Source organism: Heterodontus francisci, chromosome 18 (genome assembly GCF_036365525.1).
Source record: "Heterodontus francisci isolate sHetFra1 chromosome 18, sHetFra1.hap1, whole genome shotgun sequence".
Classification (NCBI taxonomy): domain Eukaryota; kingdom Metazoa; phylum Chordata; class Chondrichthyes; order Heterodontiformes; family Heterodontidae; genus Heterodontus; species Heterodontus francisci.
In genome coordinates this window covers 72,130,848-72,155,766 of record NC_090388.1, presented here as the reverse complement: position 1 = coordinate 72,155,766, position 24,919 = coordinate 72,130,848, and the positions used below count along the sequence as shown (strand labels likewise).

General features: G+C 41.1%; 1 protein-coding gene across 4 annotated transcripts in view; it reads right to left on the bottom strand.

The window, feature by feature from the left end:
* The window catches only part of yaf2 (YY1 associated factor 2), a 180,725-nt gene that overhangs the window by 85,219 nt on the left and 70,587 nt on the right, over positions 1-24,919 (bottom strand). For 3 of the 4 annotated variants that reach the window (XM_068050982.1, XM_068050980.1, XM_068050983.1), the window contains one exon: positions 16,968-17,051. The exons of the other annotated variant lie outside the window; for it this stretch is intronic. In XM_068050982.1, the coding sequence (XP_067907083.1) occupies positions 16,968-17,051 (84 nt within the window). The remainder of the gene's footprint in view (positions 1-16,967; positions 17,052-24,919) is intronic. 4 annotated transcript variants of the gene reach the window in all.

Below are 24,919 nucleotides of genomic sequence, written 5' to 3'. Positions count from 1 at the left end.
ACGTCATGACTCCCACACAAGTAAGCTGGGAACTGGAAAGCGGAGGAGTTCCCGTTGGCGAACCATGTTCCATCCACGTAAGCGACAACTGCATGTGAAGCAAAGTGCTTGCTCCAGACTATGGGGGAAGGCAGGTGGGAGGATGAGCTGGTGGAGAGCCTAGGATAGTCTCCAGAGAGTAGCAGTCAGGACAAAACAACAGTTTTTTTGCCAACCAAATACATATATATATTTTTTTTTAATAGCATTGGAGTGAAACAAAGTACAATATTTTAAAAATCTCTCACTCGTTGACTGTGGATGACTTGTAACATAAATCAAATATTAACTCACTGCATCTCCACGTTTGCATTTTTGTCCATATCTTCATAGCCCCACTTTGGTTGAAATTATGCCATCTGTGCTGCCCTGTAATGTTTACCGGACCGAACAGCCATACATGCATGTATATAACTGAACAACAAATATCGCAACATTGGCAATGCCATTTCTTTAATCAGACATTTACTGAAACCACAATATCTATATCTTTCATTAAAACTAGTACCTGCATGCACTTCCTGCCCACATCACTTACCTAAAGTTCTCATTCTCATTTTTAATGCCAATTCTTTTTCATTATAAATGTTTTGCAGTGCCCCCGATAGCAGGAGGGTGTATTTACAGTATGACAAGGCCTTTCCAGTGGTGCTGATATCCATATAAACTTGTACAATTCAGTGTTTTGTGCCTCATGTGTCTTATTATTGCACCCTACATTGTACTTTAGAAAAGCAAGCTGAAGTTAAATATACTCCCAAATTGCCGATGCCTTGGGGAGAAGAGGAACAAAGTGGAGAAAATTAGCAGGGGGAAAGATATTTTTAAAAATGCATTGCAACTGGTTTTAGGTCAAATGCAACAGGCAGTGAAAAGCTTTTTTTGCCTCAACTGGAGGGAGAGCATTTGGTTACATTACAAACAAGGCTGCTATGATTTCAAAAGTGCAAGACAACCAGCAGTCACTGAGATGCTGTTTACATCTCACCCGTCTGGGCAAAAAGCTCGCAACATCCAGTATCCATGTGAATTAATTTTTAAACTCCCTTCATGTGTACATACATTTCATGGTGCTGAGATTTATCTGTCAAGCTACCCAACTGCACGGCGTATTGTGGCAGTAACGTTTAAAAGGTATACTGGCTCATATTTAGGATCAACTGACCTCAAATTGTCCTGGAATGCACTGCCTGAAAGGGTAGTGGAAGCAGATTTAATAAGAACTTTCATAAGGGAATTGGATAACTACTTGAAAAAGAAAATTTGTAGGGCCATGGTCTAATTGGATTGCACAAAGAGCCACACAGGCATGATGGGCTGAATGGCCACCTTCTGTGCTGCATGATTTTATGAGTAGGTCCAGGCGCAATTATAAAGAGCATCTTACTTCAGCAGAATGCTGCAGATCGTGACGATATTGCCCTACTTCCCACTCTACCTTCCTCCTGCAAGATAATGGAGACTCCACAGCAGAATTGTCCCACGTTGCTCTGTTTTTGCCGGCAGTATTAGGTCAATCAAATGATCTGCTGGTTCAGAAACAGCTGCCCAGGTGTCCAACCAACTGCCACAGAGAAAGACCGTAAAAATGCACCTCCCCACCCCCACCCCACGATAGCAACCATGGTCCCGCACTTCTGGAGCTTGGCATGAAAGACAGCACATGTTCATCTCCAGCAAACTCAACAACACAGTCATTAGAATGGGGATTTTAAAATCAGTCAGAGCATTTCCTTTTATACACATTCCTGCGTTGGTGAGCAGGATGCAGGTTAACTGTATCAGCTGGTACAGCAACAGCAAATCACGTGCATTGCGCGAGTCAGCAATGTTCACGAGACACATTGTACCATGAAGAGAGTGTGACTGTGAGATAGGGTTGTCAACCCTCGAGGATAGTCCCAGAGCCTACAGGAATTGAAAATTCATCTCATGAACACTGTTATGAGTGACTCAGAAATCATAGGGACATTAAAGAATGATGTAAAAAACATTTTTTTTAATGCTTTTTTTATTACTTATAAAAATACTGGAGATGGGAAAACGGTTGTTTCACTGGCTGGGGCAGTTCGAGACAGGAGGTCATGTGAGGAAAGCAGCAGGAATACATCCAACCAGAGTTGGCAACCTTAGTGTGAGTGAGAGACTAAGTATGCGAGTGCATTTGAAATGGCAGATTCAGCACATGACTTGGCCTTAAATGCACCGGATTATAATGATAGCTGAGTCTGGATTTAAAAAGAGAAAAAAAACCCACCAGAATATAATGCATTTATGAAAACTAAATTTTGGCTCTGATCCAAGATCTGGAGGGAAAACAAGCACAGAACCATAAATACAATAAACCCTAAAATAAACACGACAAGCTAATATATCACCATAGGCAGACCAGCCGAACAAAATGTGGAAGCGAGTTTAACTTTATCTCAGTGAGCTTATCCAGTGAGTACAGTTCCTTGTCTGTGCTGACTTAGACAGTTGGGGGACATGACATCAGTGCACCTGGGTGGTGGGAAAAATCCACCTGGTTTCCTGGTTGTTACCGTCGAGACCTGCTGGAAGTGCTCCTGTATGGACTTTAGGTGAGTGACAGGACTGAGTTTTGCTCGAACCACCATTGAACAGCCTGTTGTCAAGGCTCACCCATTAGCAATGACCAGCTGCACCAAATGTTTGAGGTGACCAGTGTCCACTGAACTGTGCCCCAGCAAGGAGGCAACAGATTCAGGAAACAAGAGAAGGGAGGGGATTGAAAAAAATAGATCAAAAAAGGAAACAAAATCTTTCAAAGAAGCAGCCATATGCACATTTAGAAACTCTTATGATGTAATTGAACATTGTTAAAGGAGAAGTTTAATAGGATCGAGTACAGGATAAAAGGTGCAAGGCTGCATGCACAGGAGCCAAGAAACACATTGTTCATCACCAGAGCCATGAACAGATTTAGCAGCATTTAAATAAATGCTGACTGAATTTGATTCATGAATGATTCTATCAAAGAAAATACATATAACAAATTGTGGGTGTACATACACCCAAGTTATTTATATATGGGAATTTGACAGGTTGATGAATAAAGGTTCAGCTAAATCAAGATGAAAACGATGATGCACTTATTCTGTTTTTTTAAAGTTTTTGTGGGCCTTAACAAGGGATAGCTTCCTCAGCCTGTGGCGAGTCAGCAAGTCTTAGCCTGACCAGTATTTGTGGTGCTGTTGTGCCAGGATTTCCGAGTTGGAAAGGTAGAAAAACAAATCAAACAGGACTCCTGCTCCTGATCACGATTGAGTAATCTCTGCGAGAAAATACATCCTCAGATAGCGAGCATTGACAGGGTCGGATTTAGTTGTGATATCCTCCACGGTTGAATAGCTTGCCAATTCTAGACTTGCATGTTAAGAATGCCATCTTTGGAAAGGTAGGGAACGAATACTGGTTTCTCTGAAAATGTACCTAGAGTCATAAACGGCATAGGAGGTGGTCATTAGGGCCATCAAGTCCATGCCGGCTCTCCACAGAGCAATCCAGTCAGTCCCACTCCCCTGCTCGAGCCCCATAGCCTGCAAGTTTATTTCATTCAAGTGGCCATCGATTTCCTTTTGAAGTCATTTATTGTCTCTGTTTCCATCAGCCTGGTGGGCAGCAAGTTCCAGGTCATTACCAACCACTACATAAAAAAAGTTCTTCCTCATATTTTCCCAGCATCTCTTGCCCAAAACCTTCAATATGGGTCCTCTCGTCATTGTAATATTAATGGAAACAGTTTTTTCTTGTCTAACTTATCTAAGCCTGTCATAATCTTGTACATCTCTATTAAATCTCCTCTCAATCTCCTTTGTTCTTGAATGAGTGACTTCAGGTGAAATGGGGAAAGAATTACAAAGAAAAAGGCTACAACTGTTGAAGAAAAAGAACTTTAATTAATTTATCAACTTTCATAACCTTAGGATGTTCCAAAGTGCCTGACAGCTAATGGAGTACTTTTGAAGTGCTATTTTAATGTAGGGAAAACAAGGCAACCAATTTTCACACAGCAAGGTCCCACAAACTGTAATGTTGTAATGATCATATATTCTGTTTTACTGAAATAAAAGCAAAATGCACATTAACATATTGTTTGCCTTTGCTCCATGACCTTCTGGTCAGCTATTCTGTGACCTTGTCCTATTTACACCTTTTCCTTTGTTATCTCTTGCCCCACCCCCACTTTACTTGCCTATAACCTTTTACATTTCTAATATTTGCTAGTTCTGAAGAAGGGTCACTAACCTGAAACGTTAACTCTGCTTCTCTCTCCACAGATGCTGCCAGACCTGCTGAGTATTTCCAGCATTTCTTGTTTTTATTTCTGTTTTACTGATGTTGGTTGAGGGATAAATATTGGCCAGGACACCAGGGATAACTCCCCTGCTCTTCAAACAGTGTGATAGGATGTTTTATGTTCATCTGACAGACCTCAGTTTTAGCAAAAAGTGTGCATTTTTTCCTTATTACTTAGAGAATTTGCAGGTTAACAGAGATATATATTGATGTTCTAATGCCAAACCTAATTGTCAAATGATTTCAAACTATTGATCTCTTCTCCAGTGACAGAAGCAACTTTCCTCCCCTTCCTCAATTTACAGTAGCCCTTAACCTTACTTATCATTCAGACTCCTCAGTGCATAATAACATTTTTTCCTCTCCTCAATTCAACCTGGCATTCTTCCCTCCCTTCCTTCTCATTTGCCAATGACACTCTTCTCCTATCTCCCTCACTTAAACTTGCACATCTTTCCCTTCCTCATTCCCACATTTTAAGCAGGCATTCTTCTTCCTTCCCACTGCAGTTCAAAATGGGGATCACTTTTCTGCTCCTAAGTTACTGTGGCAAGCTCCTGGCTCCTTCTTGAACCTGCTGCAGCTCTGGGAGACAGAACTCTGCTGGAAACAAGATTACTTGATTGCACAAAACTATCACATGAACTCTTGCCTGCAATGTATAATCAGTTGGATCTCAGAGAGGAGCAGCAACAGCCGGTAGGAACTGGGAGCTGGTACAAGCAATGACTCAAACATCCATGACTGGCCATGTTAAACTTGACATGGACTGCTGGGATGTACAAAACAAGTATAATGGTTTTAATCTGAATTGTTACAATTAACATAAATTTGTATTAAGCTGTGATGTAAAAAATTGGAATTTGCCATCCCTTTTTCAAAAATAGGTTTATCAATATTGCATGAGGTACATCAAGTGTTGGAAAGGTAATCTGTCCTTGTTTTTCCAGATGATATTCATTCAGTGTTTTAGTTTCAACATTCAAGCTGAGAAAATGTCATCCCAAACTCTGCTGCCCGTATCCTAACTTGTACCAAATCCTTTACACCCACCATGCACCACCACCCTCCCCCAGCCCTATGCTCGCTGACTTACACTGACTCCCTGTTTATCAACAACTCAATTTTATCATTACCCTTGTGTTCAAATCCCTACAAGGCCACACACCTCCTTATATCCGTAACCTGATCCAAACCTAAAACTGTCCCAGAACTCTGTGTTCCTCCAACTCTGGCCATTTGTACATCTCCCACTTCTTTCAACCCACTGCGAGTGGCTGTAACTTCAGCTGTCTGGGCCTTAAGCTACAGAATTCCCTTCCTAAACCTCTCCACCCTCCTTCTGTGGTTCAGCGTCAACTTTTGCCTGATCAAACTCCTCAGAATATTTTACTACATTAAAGGCACTGTTTTGTACATCCCAGCAGTCCATGTCAAGTTTTACATGGCCAGTCATGGATGTTTAGGCAAGTAGTTGTTGTTGAAAAACCTTTCAACATTAATAATAGTCTTAAACATTAAATTAGTGAAAACACTGCAATGTTTAAATTGATCATTAATAATAAAGTGAATTGAGGGAAAAATTTCAGTTGATTCAGACTTTCAGGCATGGAAAATCAAGGAGAAATGAGTTGGTGGGAGGAGAGGCAAAGAATTTTTGAAGGCCATTTTTCATGACGTCCATGCTTTTAACTTTGAAGTGCTGTACAGCTCATGGAGAACATTTCTCCCAGCATATTAGAAAGAATGTGCATGTATTGTTGGAGATCAAGGATTACAGCCAAGTCTGAAAATGTGCATCTTCAATTCAAGGTGTCAAGCAGGTCTCCATTACCTTTTATAATGGTGACCTGCAACCAAACTCCACAAGCTACTAAAATTTGATGCATAAAACTGTGAATCATTAAACTGTAATCATTGCTTCCAGAAAACTGCGATCAACTGTTATTACTAATATATTTACATTGGGAGGCAGACTGCACTGATGAGACCACTGCCTCCAATTGCCTTTATATTACTAAGCTTGGAAATTGCTCAAATTAACAATTGAATCTTTAAAATTTTGAAATTTCTATTCTATTTGATGCATTTAAGGTGAGGCTAGATAAGCACATGAGGGAGAAAGGAAGGGCAGGACACTTTAATAGGTTGAGATAAAGTAAATAGAGTGGAAAAAGGCTCATGTGCAGCATAAATATCAACATAGACTGGTTGGGCTGAATGTCCTGTTTCTGTACTGTAAGTTCTATGTAACGTGCAATTTATGTGATTCACTGGTACAGATATTACATTTGAAAATGCTATGGGCAGTCAAAGCAAGTTGTTCAATTTCAGGACTGGAAAGGAAGGGGAAATTCAAATGAAATTGTACAAGATCTGCTCTGGTTCAGGCCAACGGAAAAATCTGCATCAGTTCCACAGTGTCAAGCTGGTGAAAAACCCAATCTCACATACTTGATCATCTCTACAGTTCAACAAAAACCACCATGCAATACTTAAAATATTTTCCATGCAACACTGTATTGTTGTGACTCATTTCACTAGTTATATCACTGACCTCCCTGTCATGAGATCTAAACATTGTGCAATATTGGAGATTCAACATTAAAGCAATGTTTTGAAATTATCACAAAAATTAAACCTTCAATAGCTTTTTTGGACTCAAACATTACAAATACATAATTACAAACCCTTATACACATTCAGATACCATAAAGACAGAGGGAATCAAGGCTTCTCAGTCCACTTTTACTTGTATTAGAAGCAAATATGTAAGAAGGCAACAAGAACATGGAGCCTTCTAATCATACTACAGCCTCATCACACGTTCCCAAGCATCCAACAGGGTCACTGGTGGAACTGAGAGTTAGAAGTGAGGTTGGCACTTCCCTCTCTAGACCAAAGACACCAAGACCAATTCTGGAAGACAATAAAAGGTTTTGCTGCATTTGTTGACAAACTAGGCAATTGTCCTCTGTCCAGCGATGCCCTGATTTGTCCTGCACTGAGGTCTAAAAATATCTTGGGGCTATCTGTTGATGTGCCAGATGGGCTTGCCCACCATAAGAAAGTCCTACGATGGTTACTGCCCTCCGAGAGACAGTTGAAGGACTCTCTTCAGGTGGATTGTGGACAAGACCATCTAGCATATCATTTAGCCCAGAGGTATTTTCAGATCTTGGTGCAGGACAAGTCAGGGAATTCATGGAGAGACAACAGTTGCCCAGTGTGCCAACAAACACAGCAGAACCTTTTTTATGTGACTGCTTTCCAGAATGTGGTAGTGTCATTTGGCTCCATCTGTCTGCTGAAATTCATTCCTTGGGCTCACACATGAACAGACAATGGGGCAAGTTAGCAGAGAGCTCCTGAGACACTATACTTTAGTCAGCCTCCCTCATGGGTGAAGGGAGAAAGCAGAAAGGGAAAAATAAAGACAAAAAACATGCCTAAGGATAACTCACAAAAAGCTTTTTAAGCCATCACTCCACAAGGATCTGAGAATGTTTAATTAAAATTGCCAGAACTGCAAAGCAATGATCAAAGCACCAGACAAATTGAAACATCAACACAATTTCCAGGCTTTGATAACATCCATAACCTGAATCCATCAGAAAAAAGACTCAACAAGCCAAAACCTCATGCTGTTATGTTGCAGAGACAGATGTTGTATTCAAAGATGCTAGGTTTGGTCCAGTTGCTGTTCCAAAAGGAATAAGGATTAAATGGTAGAATCACTGGCTGAAGATTAGTAGAAGAGAAAAGCTGTTGGTGCCTCAGGACTCAATGGGGGTTATCAAGCTTTGAGGCCAAAAGTAATTTATAAAAGATAAAAATCGATTTTTAAAAAAAGTTGTTCTTTTGTTTTCAGTGCCAAAACATAATCTGGAATTGTAAAGGGAGAAGGATATGTAGGTAAAGAGGAGCAGGGAGAACATTTAATGATGTTCTGAAATTATAATTAGAATTCTAACTCCAAGTGATAAGCAGTGAAGCAGCATCATCACTAGGCTTATATAGCACATTGGTAACAAAGAGCACACACGTCAACATATCCGTTGTGTAATAATCTCAATTCATCAGCTCAAACTGGTCTAGTCACAAGGACCAGTACTTGACTCAATTGTTGTGCAGTTCTCACCTGGCACACCAAAGTAGTGAAGGACACTAATCTACAACTGTATGTCTTGGTATTGCTCCATAGTTCCAAATGGACACAACACAAAAATTTCACCAGCCTACGATTATGCTCTACTGGAATCCTGGTAATAACATGAAGAGTACAGTGTATTATACAACCTGTCAGGGTATTCCTGAAAAATAAGCCAATGGCACATTCAATTTGGCAAGTACAGCAAAAAGAAAATCCTGCCATGGAGCTGGAAGTGAACTTTGCGACATCTGTTGACAAGAAGCTGTTGGCACTAAACAGATGATTGCTGCATGGAGTAAATAGAATATCTTCGCCTTCAACCTTTCATTTTATGTAAAAGAACAAACTTGCATTTATATGATACTTTTCAAAGCCTCAGGAAGTCCACGGCACTTCACAGCTATTGAATTTCTTTGCAGGTTGGCCACTGTTGTTAGGTCGACAAATGCGACAGCCTATTTGCATACAGCATGGTCTAACAAGCAGCAAGACCTTTCACGGCCTTAGGATATCTCAAAGCACTTCACAGCCAAGGAGATACTGTTGAAGTGTAGTCACAGTTGTAATGTCGGGAAAAGTGTCTTGCAAATTTGCATACAGCAATATCCGACAAACAGCAATGAAATAAATGAGCAGGTGATATGTTTCTGCAGTGTTGGCTGAGGGGCAAATATTGATGAGGACACCTCAGGAGAACTCCCATTCACTTCTTCAAATAGCATCATAAAATCTTCTCCATTCCCCCCAAGATAGCAGACGTGACCTTGGTTAGTTTAATGCCTTATCCGAAAAACAGCACCTCCAACAGTGCAGCACTCCCTCATTATTACACTGGAGTGTTAGTATAGATTATATATGCTCCATGCTAGAGTACTTGAACCTACAAACTGACTCTGTGCTGAGTGTGCTCCCACTGAGCCAAGGCTGATGCATCAAAATTGTAGCTAAAATCAAAAACAATTAATGCCAAGAACAAGATGGGGAGCCTTCTGGGTAAGTTCTGGAATTCCTCTGTTAAATGTTGTGTTTGGTGAATAGAATACTTCAGCACCTGCAAGCGTACAAAGTAGTAATTTAGGTTTTGTCGTACCCAGGCTGTTGGTGCTGTGGGACCAGTCTGCTCTACGGAAAGAGAAATGAATGTGTGAAACCTTATTTCTTGCCACCACATCAATTCTCAACCATTGTGGAAGATTTGTACAAGCCAGTAACAGCCATGGCCTCTGGCAGGCTAGCTGAAACCCAGCTCCTTTAGTGGTTCTTAGAGGCAGCAGTAACTTCTCAGTTATATCACAGTGTTGCCATTAATGTGTAAAGACACAAACGTACCCCATAGTTTTTAAACTTGTCAGCAAAATGGTTCGGATGGAAACCATTCAGTCCTTTTATCTTGTAAGGAAACCACCTGTCCTTGAATCTACATTTTCAATCTCGCAAACACTCCTGATTTTTAATGAAACTGTCCCAATCCAGCTTGCAACACAAAAGAGAACTTCAAAACCTAGTTGGCAAGCAACTACTGGGCTTGACTTTTAAGGTTGGAAATAGTCCAGAGGACGAAACAAAAATAAGCCCAAGTCAGACAGGTCAGTTTACACAGCAATGATCTCAGAAGGCTTGAAAAATCAGGACAATAGACCCTGCTCACAGTAGCATGTCAACAATGATAGATTTCAGATAACCAGTGCCCTTTAAACCATTGTAATCTTAAAAAAAAAGACACTCCACTCAATCCAGTTAACAATGTGCTACTGAAAGCATAAATGGTATTAAAAATGAATCAGATACTTTTTGCTGCTATGATCACTGTGACTGACTAATGATCGGAAATAAGGACTCAAGCCCTTAAGGAGGTGGCAGCTGGATGGTTTTCAGCCAGCATAATGGTCTGTTAGTTTCCCACCCCCCATTCATTTTTCTATTGGCACAAGGTGTATATGGGCAGGAAAAAATATTTTAGTGAAAATAAAACTGCCACATGGAAAGAAAATGAAATTATGAAAAATAACTAGGAGCTGTAAATGGGAGACAGTGTGCAATAGATGCATAAAATCTGCATCTCTTTCTCTGCCTCTTATCTCTCAGGCTGAAGAAGACATTGTATATTGCTCAGCAACTGGATTCACTAAGCATTGATTGCACAGAGGTGAGTTTGTACAAGTAAATGCTTTTCTGTCCCTCTGCCAGGCATAAAAGTGAGAAGTGCAGAAAGGAAAATGGGCTTTGTATTAATAGGATGTCCTTTTTTCAGACATTCAGGGTGACAATATAGATAGAGTCATAGAGTTAAACAGCACAGAAAGAGGTCCTTCGGCCCATCGTGTCTGTGCCAGCCATCAGGCACCTAACTATTCTAGTCCCATTTTCCAGCACTTGGCCCGTAGCCTTGTATGCTATCTGATTATTAGCGAGAGGCAGCATGGTTTTGTGAAGGGGGGGTCGTGTCTCACTAATTTGATTGAGTTTTTTGAGGAAGTGACAAAGATGATTGATGAAGGAAGGGCAGTGGATGTTATCTATATGGACTTCAGTAAAGCATTTGACAAGGTCCCTCATGGCAGACTGGTACAAAAGGTGAAGTCACACGGGATCAGAGGTGAGCTGGCAAGATGGATACAGAACTGGCTCAGTCATAGAAGACAGAGGGTAGCAGTGGAAGGGTGCTTTTCTGAATGGAGGGATGCGACTAGTGGTGTTCCGCAGGGATCAGTGCTGGGACCTTTGCTGTTTGTAGTATATATAAATGATGTGGAGGAAAATGTAGCTGGTCTGATTAGTAAGTTTGCAGACGACACAAAGGTTGGTGGAGTTGCGGACAGTGATGAGGATTGTCAGAGGATACAGCAGGATATAGATCGGTTGGAGACTTGGGCGGAGAAATGGCAGATGGAGTTTAATCCGGACAAATGTGAGGTAATGCATTTTGGAAGGTCTAATGCAGGTGGGAAGTATACAGTAAATGGCAGAACCCTTAGGAGTATTGACAGGCAGAGAGATCTGGGCGTACAGGTCCACAGGTCACAAAGGACAACATAAGGTAGTCAAGAAGGCATACGGCATGCTTGCATTCATCGGTCGGGGCATAGAGTATAAAAATTGGCAAGTCACGCTGCAGCTGTACAGAACTTTAGTTAGGCCACACTTAGAATATTGCGTGCAATTCTGGTTGCCACACTACCAGAAGGACATGGAGGCTTTGGAGAGGGTACAGAAGAGGTTTACCAGGATGTTGCCTGGTCTGGAGGGCATTAGCTATGAGGAGAGGTTGGATAAACACGGATTATTTTCACTGGAACGACGGAGGTGGAGGGGCGACATGATAGAGGTTTACAAAGTTATGAGCGGCATGGACAGAGTGGATAGTCAGAAGCTTTTTCCCAGGGTGGAAGAGTCAGTTACTAGGGGACATAGGTTTAAGGTGAGAGGGGCAAAGTTTAGAGGGGATGTGCGAGGCAAGTTCTTTACACAGAGGGTGGTGAGTGCCTGGAACTTGCTGCCGGGGGAGGTGGCAGCAGCAGGTACGATAGCGACATTTAAGAGGCATCTTGACAAATACATGAATAGGATGTGAATAGAGGGATACGGTCCCCGGAAGTGCAGAAGGTTTTAGTTTAGGCAGGCATCAAGATCGGCGCAGGCTTGGAGGGCTGAATGCCCTGTTCCTGTGCTGTTCTTTGTTTCAAGTGCTCATCTAAATACTTCTTAAATGTTGCGAGTGTTACTGCCTCTACCACCTCTTCAGGCAATGCGTTCCAGATTCCAACCATCCTCTGGGTGAAAATTGTTTTCCTCAAATCCTCTGTAAACCTCCTGCCCCTTACCTTAAATCTGACCCCTGGTTATTGACCCCTCTGCTAAGGGAAAATAGTTTCTTCCTATCTAACCTATAAATGCCCCTCATAATTTTGTATACCTCAATCATATCTCCCCTCAGCCTTCTCTGCTCTAAGGAAAACAACCCTAGCCTTTTCAGTCTCTCTGAGGCAGAATTCATATTGTCAAAGTGGTTGGACAGTAAAACTGAGTTTGCAGATCTCCAAGAACTGTGTGTAGGTTCAGAACCAGCACACAACACCATGGAATGATGAGACACTGGTCTGATAGCCAAAGGAGGTCAAATCCTCAACTGCAGGAAAGCTATTGTGGGGAACTGTCTGGCCCCCACTTCACATTCATTCAAAAAGGAAGTCACTTAAGGCTGCTCTCAAACAATTTTTGTTGGGTGCTATGGGACTGCACTGCTGAGGCTTGGGAGCATGCTGCCCAATCACCATCTCAATTGTTGATAGTTCGTAACATAAGTGGTCAAATGTTTCTTAAAAAGTAGGGGCAGAACAACTGGGTTTACAGCAGTTAAGGACTATTCGGACAATAGTCTTTGGTAGCCAGGATCCCATGTGAAATGTGCGTGGGTTGCCTCAGTAAAGTTCCCAGTGCACAAATTGACAATCTAACAAACAGAGGCAACAGGATGGCTGGCTTGGGAAATGGAAATATCACAATGATAGACTGCAGGGTGCATTTCTGAGGTTTGATGTTCCAACACGTTGGTGTGGAGATCTTCACCCAGAATCAAATTCAGTCCATTTAGAACACAGGACAGACACAGTCAATAGGTAAAGAAAATACTTAGCTTCCCAGCACTAACATCCCACGCTTGGAATGAACAGAAAGTTCAGAAAAAAGTTAAACCCTGTAAATTTGTACCAAGTTTCATGGTAATTAATTTGCATGGATTATATAGTCAAATTAACAGTTAGTACAAAATTTAACTGCTGCAATTTTGTGGACATTACACACAAAGTCTTAAAAATAAGCTGCTAATATCACTGATCTCTGAGACAAAGTACAAAGCAAACACACCAATGCCAAAATGAATAAAATTATTTCCATTTAAACAAATATGCAGAAGGTGCATTTAATTTAATTAGCTTATGTGGAAGTAACTGGACCAAGTCCATGAGGAAGGCATATAATTGAGCCTTTAAGCAAACCTGTATTTCATTAACAACTCAGATCTATTCTATCAGGTTTCGCTGCAGTTACATTAATTGAGCTATCTGAAGTAACATTGTTGGGATTAGCAAACAGGATAATAGATTGCACAGGTATGATGGACCACACCAAATAGCCTTCAAATAGAAATTTCTATGATTCAATGGATCTGATTTGGAAATGGAAATAGGCCTTTCACTTCTAATACAAATGCGGTAAATGTCTTTTATGCACTTTTTAAAACAACTATTTCCACTGGCCCCTTAAAAGGGAGGTCCTGTAGTGAGCGGATGGCTATCTTCCCAAGGGGATGGGGGAGGGAGAAGTTAAGTGAGTCCTTGGATTGGGGTGGCTCCAAGGCGAGATACTCGCTGATGGAAGTTTGGAACTAAGTGAACTCCCCTGTAGCTTGCTTGGTAATATGATAACAAAACCAGATAGGTCTGTAGTGTTCCCAATTGCTGTTGCCAATGTGTACACCCCTGCTCACTAATAGAACCTGGACATGGAGAATTGTCAACGAGGGGCTGGGATTCTTCCCAATCGGTTCCCAGTAACCATATAAGACAATGCCCTAGTAGATAAGGTGCTTCTAACTGAACAAGCAACAGGAAGCTTACCAGTGCTCTGTATTGGTACACCACATAACTTTAGTTCTCCAAATACAACAATACCTCTGCAGACACACGAGGTCCTTATACTGTGGCTCTGCTAACCTGAGCCTAAGTTCACTGGGCTTTGGTTGGGTATCCCCTTGTTGGGGCAGTGTGTGCATTCTACTAGCAGAAATTCAAGGTTTTTCAGTAACTGGATTGAAGACTCAAAACTTGCTGATGGTTGCTACATGCGTAAGACACCCGCTGAACTCGACCATTAAGTATCTTATCTTGGGAGTGTTCCACAAAACTCTTCTACTTTAAGACAATCTTGCCTCCACAAAATGAAACTAATTTCATGGGTTTCTCTTTAATGCATTCAACACAATGAGGATGTTTCAATGCCCAGCACTCCTTGCTTTGTTAAACAGTTAAACTGAGTATCACTGTGGTAAGGGTCACATGGAACACATTCAGGCTTAAATTTGCACTCAGGGAGATAACTTCCCCTTGAAATTAGGCAAGCAGCAGCCTTATCTCTGGCTAGGTGTTCAATTTTCATACCTTAGCTCCCTCTCTTCCACATACCATGTACCATAAAACTAAGATCATCACATATAGCAACCTCCATGTCACCATCACAAACTATGAGGAGCTATACAAAAATCATAATAAATAGCAACTTTTCATCTGCTTTGCTTTTCCCCTGATCAATAAAAATCTATGTATGCTGATTCACGATGACCATACTAAATAATTCTAGAAAGCTGCCCAGATTTTGAGGGTAGCAAGTGTTTCGGTTCTTCATTGTAAATGAATTTAAACCATACAGAGGCAGGGGAAAGCACCTCAAATTGTGTTGTAAAAGAATGACCGAGTCAGAGTCAAGGAAAAGGGGGGGGGGGGGGGGGGGGGCAGTGCAGTGGTGGGAGAGAACGGGAAAAACTGACGGAAAACTGATGGACTAGAACAAAATATTTAATCAACCAAACACCACAGAAAGCGGTGGCTTATTTATGGAACTCAGTTTGCAAAATTAATAGGTTAGCTTTGATAGTGTAACAATTATACCTTTTCAGTGTTTCATGAAGAAAAGCTTGAGTTATTGATGGTGAAGTAGATATGCTTATACTTATGCCAATGTCATTCAATTCCCAGCTATCCCTTACCCCATTACATCAGAAAAGTAACATGAGGAAGCAGGGGAGGAAGAGAATGAACAGTAGATGTTGTAAGAGCTATAAAGGAACATGGTCTTGTTAATGAGTTTGAACTTCAGGGCACAGCGACAATTTAGTGGCCGTCACCATCTCTTTGTTCAAACACTTGATCTGGTTTCCTCATTTCATTACAATCTACTCACATACCTCAACTCTTATTAGTAGACATTTTGCAAATGCTGAAGGAATATTTAACTGCCCTACACTTTCTGCTGCTGGAGCTCTCCCTGGAGGCACATCCCATTGGTCTTGTCTCCTTTTAAAGAGAAAGACTCACCATATAATGGCTGCTGTCACCTCTGTGTTGTTTAAAAGCTGACCCACCTAATACTTCTCTCCTTACCAGCTCCAACAGCAACTGCTGCTACAGCTTTGGGAGAGAAGCAGGGAATACCTCAAGTGGAGGCAAAGTGAAGTAATTTTATATTACAGCATGCCAGCTTCCAAAACATCGCAAAGATGCTGTCCTGGATCAGAAGGCTAGCCGACGTGTTGTGAATCTGGTATGAAAATCACAAACTTATTCATTTTTATTTAGAATTAGGTAGCCCAGCGCAATGACGATGGGGCATTCAGAATAAGGCCATTGATGGGACATATCCAGACACTCACTCAAACTGGCAACCATCTGGCTGCACTTTTAATGTACAAGTAATTAGGAGGGACAAAACAAATACTGCATATATTGGTAATCTGAAGGAAAATAGAAAATGCTGGAAACACTCAGTGGGTCAGGCAGCATCTGACAGAGACACAAACCTTGTTAATAGTTTAGATCGATGACCTTTCATCAGAACTGGGAGATGTTAGAGATGAACAGCTTTTAAGTAATAGCAGGGCTAGGAAGAAGAGGCGAGGAGGAAAAGAACAAAATAGAGAGGTGTATGATAGAGTAGAGGACAGGAACGGTTAAATGACATAAGGGATGATTCATGATGCAAGGCAAAAGGGATAAACATGGAAACAAAGATATGTCCACATTGATGTGGAGAAAAGTGTAAACTGTTAAGAGAATTTTTCGTTCTCATTTCCAAAAGCTGTTCATCTCTGGTCTTTTCCAGTTCTGCTGAAAGGTCATCAACCTGAAACGTTAACCCTGTTTCTCTCTTCTCAGATGCTGCCAGACCTACTAAGTGCTTCCAGCATTTTCTGTAGTTAGGAAGGACATTAGTTTCACTCGTCTGTATGAGGCAAGATGGTCTACCATACAATTGTGAACAATACACAGACATTTTAGATTCAACATCCTTGGCTGAATATTTACAATTGGCAGTTGTTTTTTACACTCTTCATTATACATCGCAGATTACAGAAATTTGCGGTGGTTCCACTACTGTCAAAATTTGATATACATGCAGAACTTTAAAGTGTCATTTGAAAGCATTTCCACAATTTGAAAAGAAACTAAGACCCCTAATGCATCCTGCTACAGCTCATTAGTCAGGGCAACAACCTCTTCCTCCTATTAAAATTTTTAATCATTGAACCCACTTAACTATAAAAGCAGTTAAAGAGAGAAAATGAAAAAGCAATAGATTGAGGCTGAGCTAGCTTACAGTAACTGGTTTGGACATGTTACGAAAAGCATGAGCCCTTCCACTGCACTGAAGAGTGCGTGCCTGTCCTGGTATGTCAAATACTCACATGCTGCTTGGGTTGGATCTTGTAGGTCGTCCCGGGTGGCTTTTCGAAGTGGTGATGCTGACCGGCGGCTTTCCTTGGGATGGGCTAATGGGGAAAGGGTGCAAGCAATGAGGCAGAGAGAACTATTTGATGGCTGTACTGCATTCGCTGGCCCATAACTGACTTCCGCCAGAACCTTGGAGCCACTCATCAAAATTTAACATACAAAGAATAAACTAAAAACGTAACTAGGAACATGATGGATCATGCCCGAAAACTGATGTGTTGCAACTTGAGTATGTTTCCATGGCTATGGTGATTGAATAAAGGAATTCAATAAGCATTCAATTTACAGATGACTTTTTCTTTTAATATATAAAACTGCTTCACCAGAATGCTTACGTTTAACTTGAATGGAAAACAAACACAAGATTCTCTATGTGCTGAATGCATTTAGTGTGTGCTTTCTGCACAGTTACTCACTGCACAATATAACCACTCACGGTCTATGATCATTTGAAAGTGTCAGTGAATCTGGGATTTTACCTAAGGAACACAAATAATTTAAGTAAATCCTGCCAAGTCTTTGCATGCAAGAGACACATTTCAAAGTGGTTAATATAACACATATTAATGCAATATCTAAGCACTGCAATTAAATGAAAGTTTTGAAGTATATAGTCCTCAGAACGTAAGTATTTATAAACATATATAGATAGATACACAGACACTATAAACATATAGACAGACACACACATGGCTCTTCAGCCTAGTGGCTTAAATGCGCCATATGGAGTGACCCTGGCCTATGCAGAGTTAGCTGATCTCAGTGAGGCATTTTGGGTGCTACAACTGGTCTTCATGTCTGTGCATTGCACCTCAGGAAGGATATCTTGGCCTTAAGGCGGCAAGCAGCCCAGATTCACCAGACTGATAGCGACTAGAAGGGTTAATTTGAGAACAGGTTACATCGCCCTAGGCTTAAATTCCCTGCAGTATAGAACTTTAAGGGTTATGTAATAAAGGTCTTTAAGATCATTAAAAGATTTAATAAGTTAGATAGAGAAAACTATTTCCTCTGTTTGAGGGAGCCCAGAATAAGGGGAAATAACCCTAAAGTTAGACTAGGTCATTTAGAGGTGATGTCAGGAAGTACTTCTTCATATAAACAACGGTGGAAATCTGGAGCTCTCTCTCCCAAATGCTGTTGAGACAGGTAGGTTAATTGAAAATGATAAAACTGATAATTTTGTTAGGCAAAGATATTAAAGGATATGCAACCAGGGTGAATAAATGTTGTTCATATACAGATCAGCCAAGATCTAATTAAATGACAGAACAGGCATGAGGGGCTGAATGGCCTACTTCTGTTCCTATGTCCCAGAGCCACTAGGATAGAGTGCAGAGAAAAAATGCCAGGGACCCCACACATAGCTTTGCATTGACCCTGGTTGAAAAAGCAAGCATAGACATCAGGGGTTTTGTAGTCAGCTGTGGCATAACCCTCTTCCTTCTCTCCTGCTTGATTGGCACCCCATCCACCACTTTCAACATCCACAGATGCACAGTTGCAGCAAAGTGTACCATCTACAAGATGCACTGCAGCAACGCACCAAGGCTCCTTCGACAGCACCTTACAAACGCACAACCTCTAACACCTGGAAGGACAAGGGCAGCAGATGCATGGGAACACCACCAACTGCAAGTTCCCCTCCAAGCCACACACCATCCTGACTTGGAACTATATCGCTGTGCCTTCACTGTCACTGGGTCAAAATCCTGAAACTCCTTCGTACCAGCACTGTGGGTGAACCTACACCCATGGACTGCAGTGGTTCAAGAAGGTAGCTCACCACCACTTTCTGAAGGGCAATTAGGAATGGGCAATAAATGCTGGCCTGGCCAGCAACGGCCACAACCCCTAAACGAATTTAAAAAAAAACCCCCGATAGTTCAACACCATAGCATTCAACATTGACTCTCGCACAAGCTGATTAAAGTGGAAATGCACCAGTGTTTATTTGTGGGTGAAGCAGAGAAAAAAAAATCTAAGTATGTGTGTTGGGTAGAGATAGAATCAAACATTAAACATATTTTGAGCCCCAATTTCAGAATCAGTTGGTACCACTTTTGTTTTTAAGGGTAGGAAGAAAAGGCAATAAGGGAGAATGATGGTTGATACCACAAGTCGACAATGCACAATCCTGCTTCACAATCACTACTTATAAAAATATTTTGCAGACAGGGGAATGTTAATGATTTTTACCTCTGTATCATCAATAGTATTACATCAAAATCACAATATGGAATGAAGCATTTCAGCCCAATCAGTCCATGGGGTTTATTCTTCACACAAGCAACAATCCTAATCCCATGTGCCGACCAATATCGCCTTATGTGGATAACATGCACAACAGATTCAATTGTACAATTAATGAATTTTAAGGCTCTAATATTTTAATTTTATGGCCATATCTTTACCATCATATTCCAATCTCTGTTATCTATGCACTTGATAAAAGAAAAAGATTGGTGAAGACAAATGTAGGTCCCTTACAATCAGAAACAGGGGAATTTATTATGGGGAACAAAGAAATGGCTGACCAACTAAATGCATACTTTGGTTCTCTCCATACTCTGTCTTCACAAAGGAGGACATAAATATACCAGAAATGTTGGGGAACACATGGCTTAGTGAGAGACAGTAACTGAAGGAAATCAGTATTAGTAGAGAAATGGTGTTGGGGAAATTGATGGGATTGAAGGCCGATAAATCCCCAGGGCCTGATGGGATGCATCCCAGAGTACTTAAGGAAGTGGCCCTAGAAATAGTGGCTGCATTGGTGGTCATCTTCCAAGATTCTATAGACTCTGGAACAGTTCCTACAGATTGGAGGGTAGCTAATGTAACCCCACTATTTAAAAAAGGAGGTAGAGAGAAAGTAGGGAATTATAGACCAGACAGCCTGACGTCGATAGTGGGGAAAATACCAGAGCCCATTATAAAAGATTTTATAGCACAGCACTTAGAGAACAGTGGTAGAATGGGGCAGAGTCAACATGGATTTACGAAAGGGAAATCATGCTTGATAAATCTACTAGAATTCTTCGAGGATGTAACGAGTAGAGTTGATGAGGTGGAGCCAGTGGATGTGGTTTATTTGGACTTTCAGAAGGCTTTCGACAAAGTCCCACATAAGAGTTAGCGTGTAAAATTAAAGCGCATGGGATTGGGAGTAGTGTATTGCGATGGATAGAAAATTGGTTGGCATACAGGAAACAAAGGGCAGGGATAAATGGGTCTTTTTCCGAATGGCAGGCAGTGACTAGTGAGGTACTGCAGGGATCGGTGCTAGGACCCCAGCTATTCACAATATATATTAATGATTTAGATGAGGGAACTAAATGTAATATCTCCAAATTTGCAGATGGCACAAAACTGGGTGGAAGGGTGAGTTGTGAGGAGGATGCAGTGAGGCTTCAGGGTGATTTGGACAAGTTAAGTGAGTGGGCTAATGCGTGGCAGATGCAGTATAATGTGGATTAATGTGAGGTTATCGACTTTGGTACCAAAAACACGAAGGCAGATTATCTGAGTGACTATAAACTGAGGGGAATATAGAGAGAGATCTGGGTGTTCTCGTACACCAGTCACTGAAGGTAAGCATGCAGGTGCAGCAGGCGGTAAAAAAGGCAAATGTATGTTGACCTTCATAGCGAAAGGATTTGAGTACAGGAGCAGGGATGTCTTGTTGCAATTATACAGAGCCTTGGTGAGGCCACACCTGGAACATTGTGTGCAGTTTTGGTCTCCTTATCTGAGGAAGGATGTTCTTGCTATAGAGGGAGTGCAGCAAAGGTTTACCAGACTGATTCCTGGGATGGCGAGTCTGACGTATGAGGAGAGATTGAGTCGGTTAGGATTATATTCGCTGGAGTTCAGAAGAGTGAGGGGGGATCTCATAGAAACCTATAAAATTCTAACAGGAATTGACAGAGTAGATGCAGGAAGGATGTTCCCGATGGTGGGGGAGTCCAGAACCAGGGGTCATAGTCTAAGGATACGGGGTAAACCTTTCAGGACTGAGATGAGGAGAGATTTCTTCACCCAGAGAGTGGTGAGCCTTTGGAATTCGTGACCACAGAAAGCAGTTGAGGCCAAAACACTGTATGTTTTCAAAAAGGAGTTAGATATCGCTCTTGGGTCTAAAGGGATCAAAGGGTATGGGACGAAAGCAGGAACAGGTTACTGAGTTGGATGATCAGCCATGATCATAATGAATGGCGGAGCAGGCTTGAAGGGCCGAATGGCCTACTCCTGCTCCTATTTTCTATGTTTCTATGATAGAAACTAGCGCAAACATCACTAAATTTGGCTGTGAAGATTAAAACATTGTTCTTGCAGTATTTTAGTTACCACATATTCTTTGATCTTTTTATATAAATATTTAGAGAAGAATTTTTAATAAAACATTTTTGCACAGACAAAAGTCATTTATATACAGTAAGAGGAGCCCCAGTGTATTTGTTCTTTTGCATCTTAGTCATCTCCATCAATAATGCACGAACTGAAGTCCCACTTTAGAAACATAATTGGCCTCCTTCATTTTAATCTCGTTTCCATCAACTGCCAAAATCTACTTCAGTTTAAATGATCATAAGAGAAAACGCAAGTCCAATGTCTTTCCACATCTCCAGTGACTTTTCTTTTAAAACATACTCATTAAAGGTGAAGAAAGTCAGTGCTGGGGAACATCACGGCAACAGTTTCTAATGCTCAGCAACAGCAGCCAACACAAGTAGGTACAGTCAAAGGTTCCTCTATTCTGTTCCGACAAACCAGCTCATGCCTGTTGCATTGGTTGTAAATGTGTTCGTTTCTCACACCAATCATCATTACAGCTCGAGTAAAACTAATTGTTCAACTTGAACCTTTTTATCAAACTATGAGCAGTAGTGTGCTGTGATCCTACACACCACTAACTGGTAAATACAACTCAAGTTCACTTCCATACCATTGCTCTGGACTAGGTTGAAATCCAAATCCATGCAACAAAGGTGCATTGTGCTAATGCACTGGACTATCATGTCCCCTTCATCCATTGTATCCAAGTACAACCAAGCTTTCAAAGATTAAGATCAAGAAAGGATAAGTTCCACCTCCATAAGGTGCCACAAGTTTTAAAATGGTACACAACAGTACCTTAGCGCTGCCAATTGACTTTGAATAAGCTGGTTTCAAACTATTTTCTTGGAATCACTTTTGATACTCGTGTTCCTCTCTCTTTCTCTCCGCCTCAACTTCAATCGATCCCCCTTCCCCTCTCACTCCTTCAATTTATCTCGCTCATTCTTCTGTTGCTTTTTTGCCTCTCATTCTCTCCCTCTTTTCTTTTCTCCTCCTGCTTGTCCTTTCTCCCTCTCACCATTACCAACGGTAACATGTTCCATAAACACCTAGCACCACTTCTATGTCAGGTAACCAAGTTTGGGGTCTTTAAAGGGTGCAGAGAACAGCAATGCACTGCAGGTTTGTGCTTGGGGATAGTGGAAAAAGCACAATATGCTCATTTTGTGATGGATTTGTTTGAAAATGAGTTTGCCCATGTCCTAACTCGCACCAAGTCATGTTCATCCATCACCCGTGTTCACTGGCCTCCATTGGCTCCCAACACCTAAATTTTCAAATTCTCACCCTCGTTTAAATCAACCCATGGCTTTGCCCCTCCCTAACTCTGTAACCTCCTCCATTCCAGCAGCCTTCCAAGATCTGTGTCCCTCCAACTCTGGCCTCTTGTGCATCACCCACGTGCCATTCGCTGTCTAAGCCCTAAACTCAAATTCCCTCCCCAAAATATCTCTGCCTCACACCTCTCTCTCCTCCTTTAAGATGCTACTTGAAAACTGCCCCTTTAACCAAGTGTCCCGTCACCTGTCCTAATGTTTCCTTCTTTGATTTTGTGTCAATTTTTATCTGATTGTGTTCCCTATAACACACTGGGACATTTTCTTACATTATAGGTGTGAAACAAATGTAAGTTGTTATGCACTGTGTTGTGAGTGTTTTTTTAAGGTAAATTTTGAGAATTTGTGTTTTAAAGCTGGAAAGGATCCCATAGATGCTGGAACTTGGGGCATTTTTCTTTTTTAAAAAGGAGGTCACCAGAAGATTTGGACGGAGTTTGAACTGTAATCAGTTACTGGAAGGCAACTGTTTTCAAATAAAAACACAGCAGGGGCTGTTTTGACTTGGAGAGATGTTTACCAAGAAGTGACAAGCCAAGATTTATGGACGCCAGAAGACTGGACGTCTGGAAAGTTTTGGTTTCAATCTGAACTGTTAAAAAGCCAGTTGGTGTTTCTACCTGCAACAGAAGAAAAACAGCTCAACACTGTCTCTCTCTGTCTTTGAAAACCAATCCTGCATCCAGTTTCAGATTGCTATTTCCTCCTGTATTTGAAGAAACCCTGCATCTTTGAAGAACATTGCATGTTGAATGGGTGTGAACTGAAACCTTGTTGCTGCATTCCTGCTCTAAGACTTAATTTGGAGCCTGTGCAGCTGCATCGCTTGGAAGGCCTACTCAAACTGATCTTCAATGTCGCCTGAAAGCACTGTTCTAAGAAGATTCCAGTGACGCCGTCGACATGGCTTTGGGACACCTAATAAAAACAAAGGTCATCTTTCCATACCTTCTTTTCAGCTAAGTGTTTTTTTATTCCTTCTATTTCTTTGTAACAGCTGTAAACAAAAATCCTTTTTACCCCCCCGTTAACCAGTGTATATGTACATGTGTGTGAGAGAGCTATGATAAATAAGGGATTTTAGTATTTCAATTTGTGCGTATGTTTTACTTTATTATTGGTTAAAACTTGGTTGATAATAAATGGATAATTTTGTTATTTATTAAAGAAACCTGGTTGGTGTGTTTTATTCTAGGGAAAAAATAGAGTACATGACTGACTGTATTGGTAAGTGGGAAAATTTAAATCTATCTTGTGACCTGTGGAGAAGTGGGACTAGAATAAACAGTGCACTCCTCCTACTTCAGTCATAACAACTGCAAGCACAATTGTCCACAATGGCAGCACATATGGGGTAAAATTACATGATTAATTCAAAGTATATGCAGTTGCTCAGAATTGATGCGAGGTGTTATATTTTGTTGTGTCAAACCAACATCTCAATATAATCAAGTCTTATATAGTGAAATAAATAAAAAATAAAAATAGTGAAGTAAAAAAGTCTTGATTTTATTCAGTTTGGTTTCAGCTGATGCTGGGATTCAAGTTCAGATTTGTAACAATGCCTAGTTTCCCATGGATTTGCTACAATGGAAAACTTCTTTTAAAGACAATACGAGGGTTAGGTTTTCCACCCAGTTATAGTCAATGGCAGAAACACCTAATCCTATGTGAACCATTACCTGTCTAACATGACTACACTACAGTACCTTCAGTGCACCGAGTACTTGGATCCAAATGTTTATTCCAGGTTAACATCACCTATAAGTGTGGGTGAGCTTCCACACATTTGCCAGCCATTACTCAATCAGTTTTTGTTGTGCTTTCCTGACTGTGCAACTTCAAGCTGTGGATGAGATGAACCTTCTTTAAATTGAAAAGCAGGACCTCACGGTTAATGATCTCAGGATCATTAATCGAGCCATGCACAAATTAGTGTGGGGACAAACAGATCAGGAGAGTCAACACGTGGCTAAAGGACTGGTGTGAGGAGGAGGTTCCATTTCCTTGGACACTGGTGCCAGTACTGGGACAGGAAGGACTGTACTGTTGGGAGGGGTTGTAGCTGAACTGGGCTCATACAGAAAGGAGAAATCGGGCTATAAATAACTCCCAAATTCGGGCCCATCTTTCCTTGAATATCACGTTTGAATCCAGGCAATCATGTTTAATACTAGTACAAATAGTTTTTGTGAATAAGACTTTAAATAATAACACGGGGCGGGGTG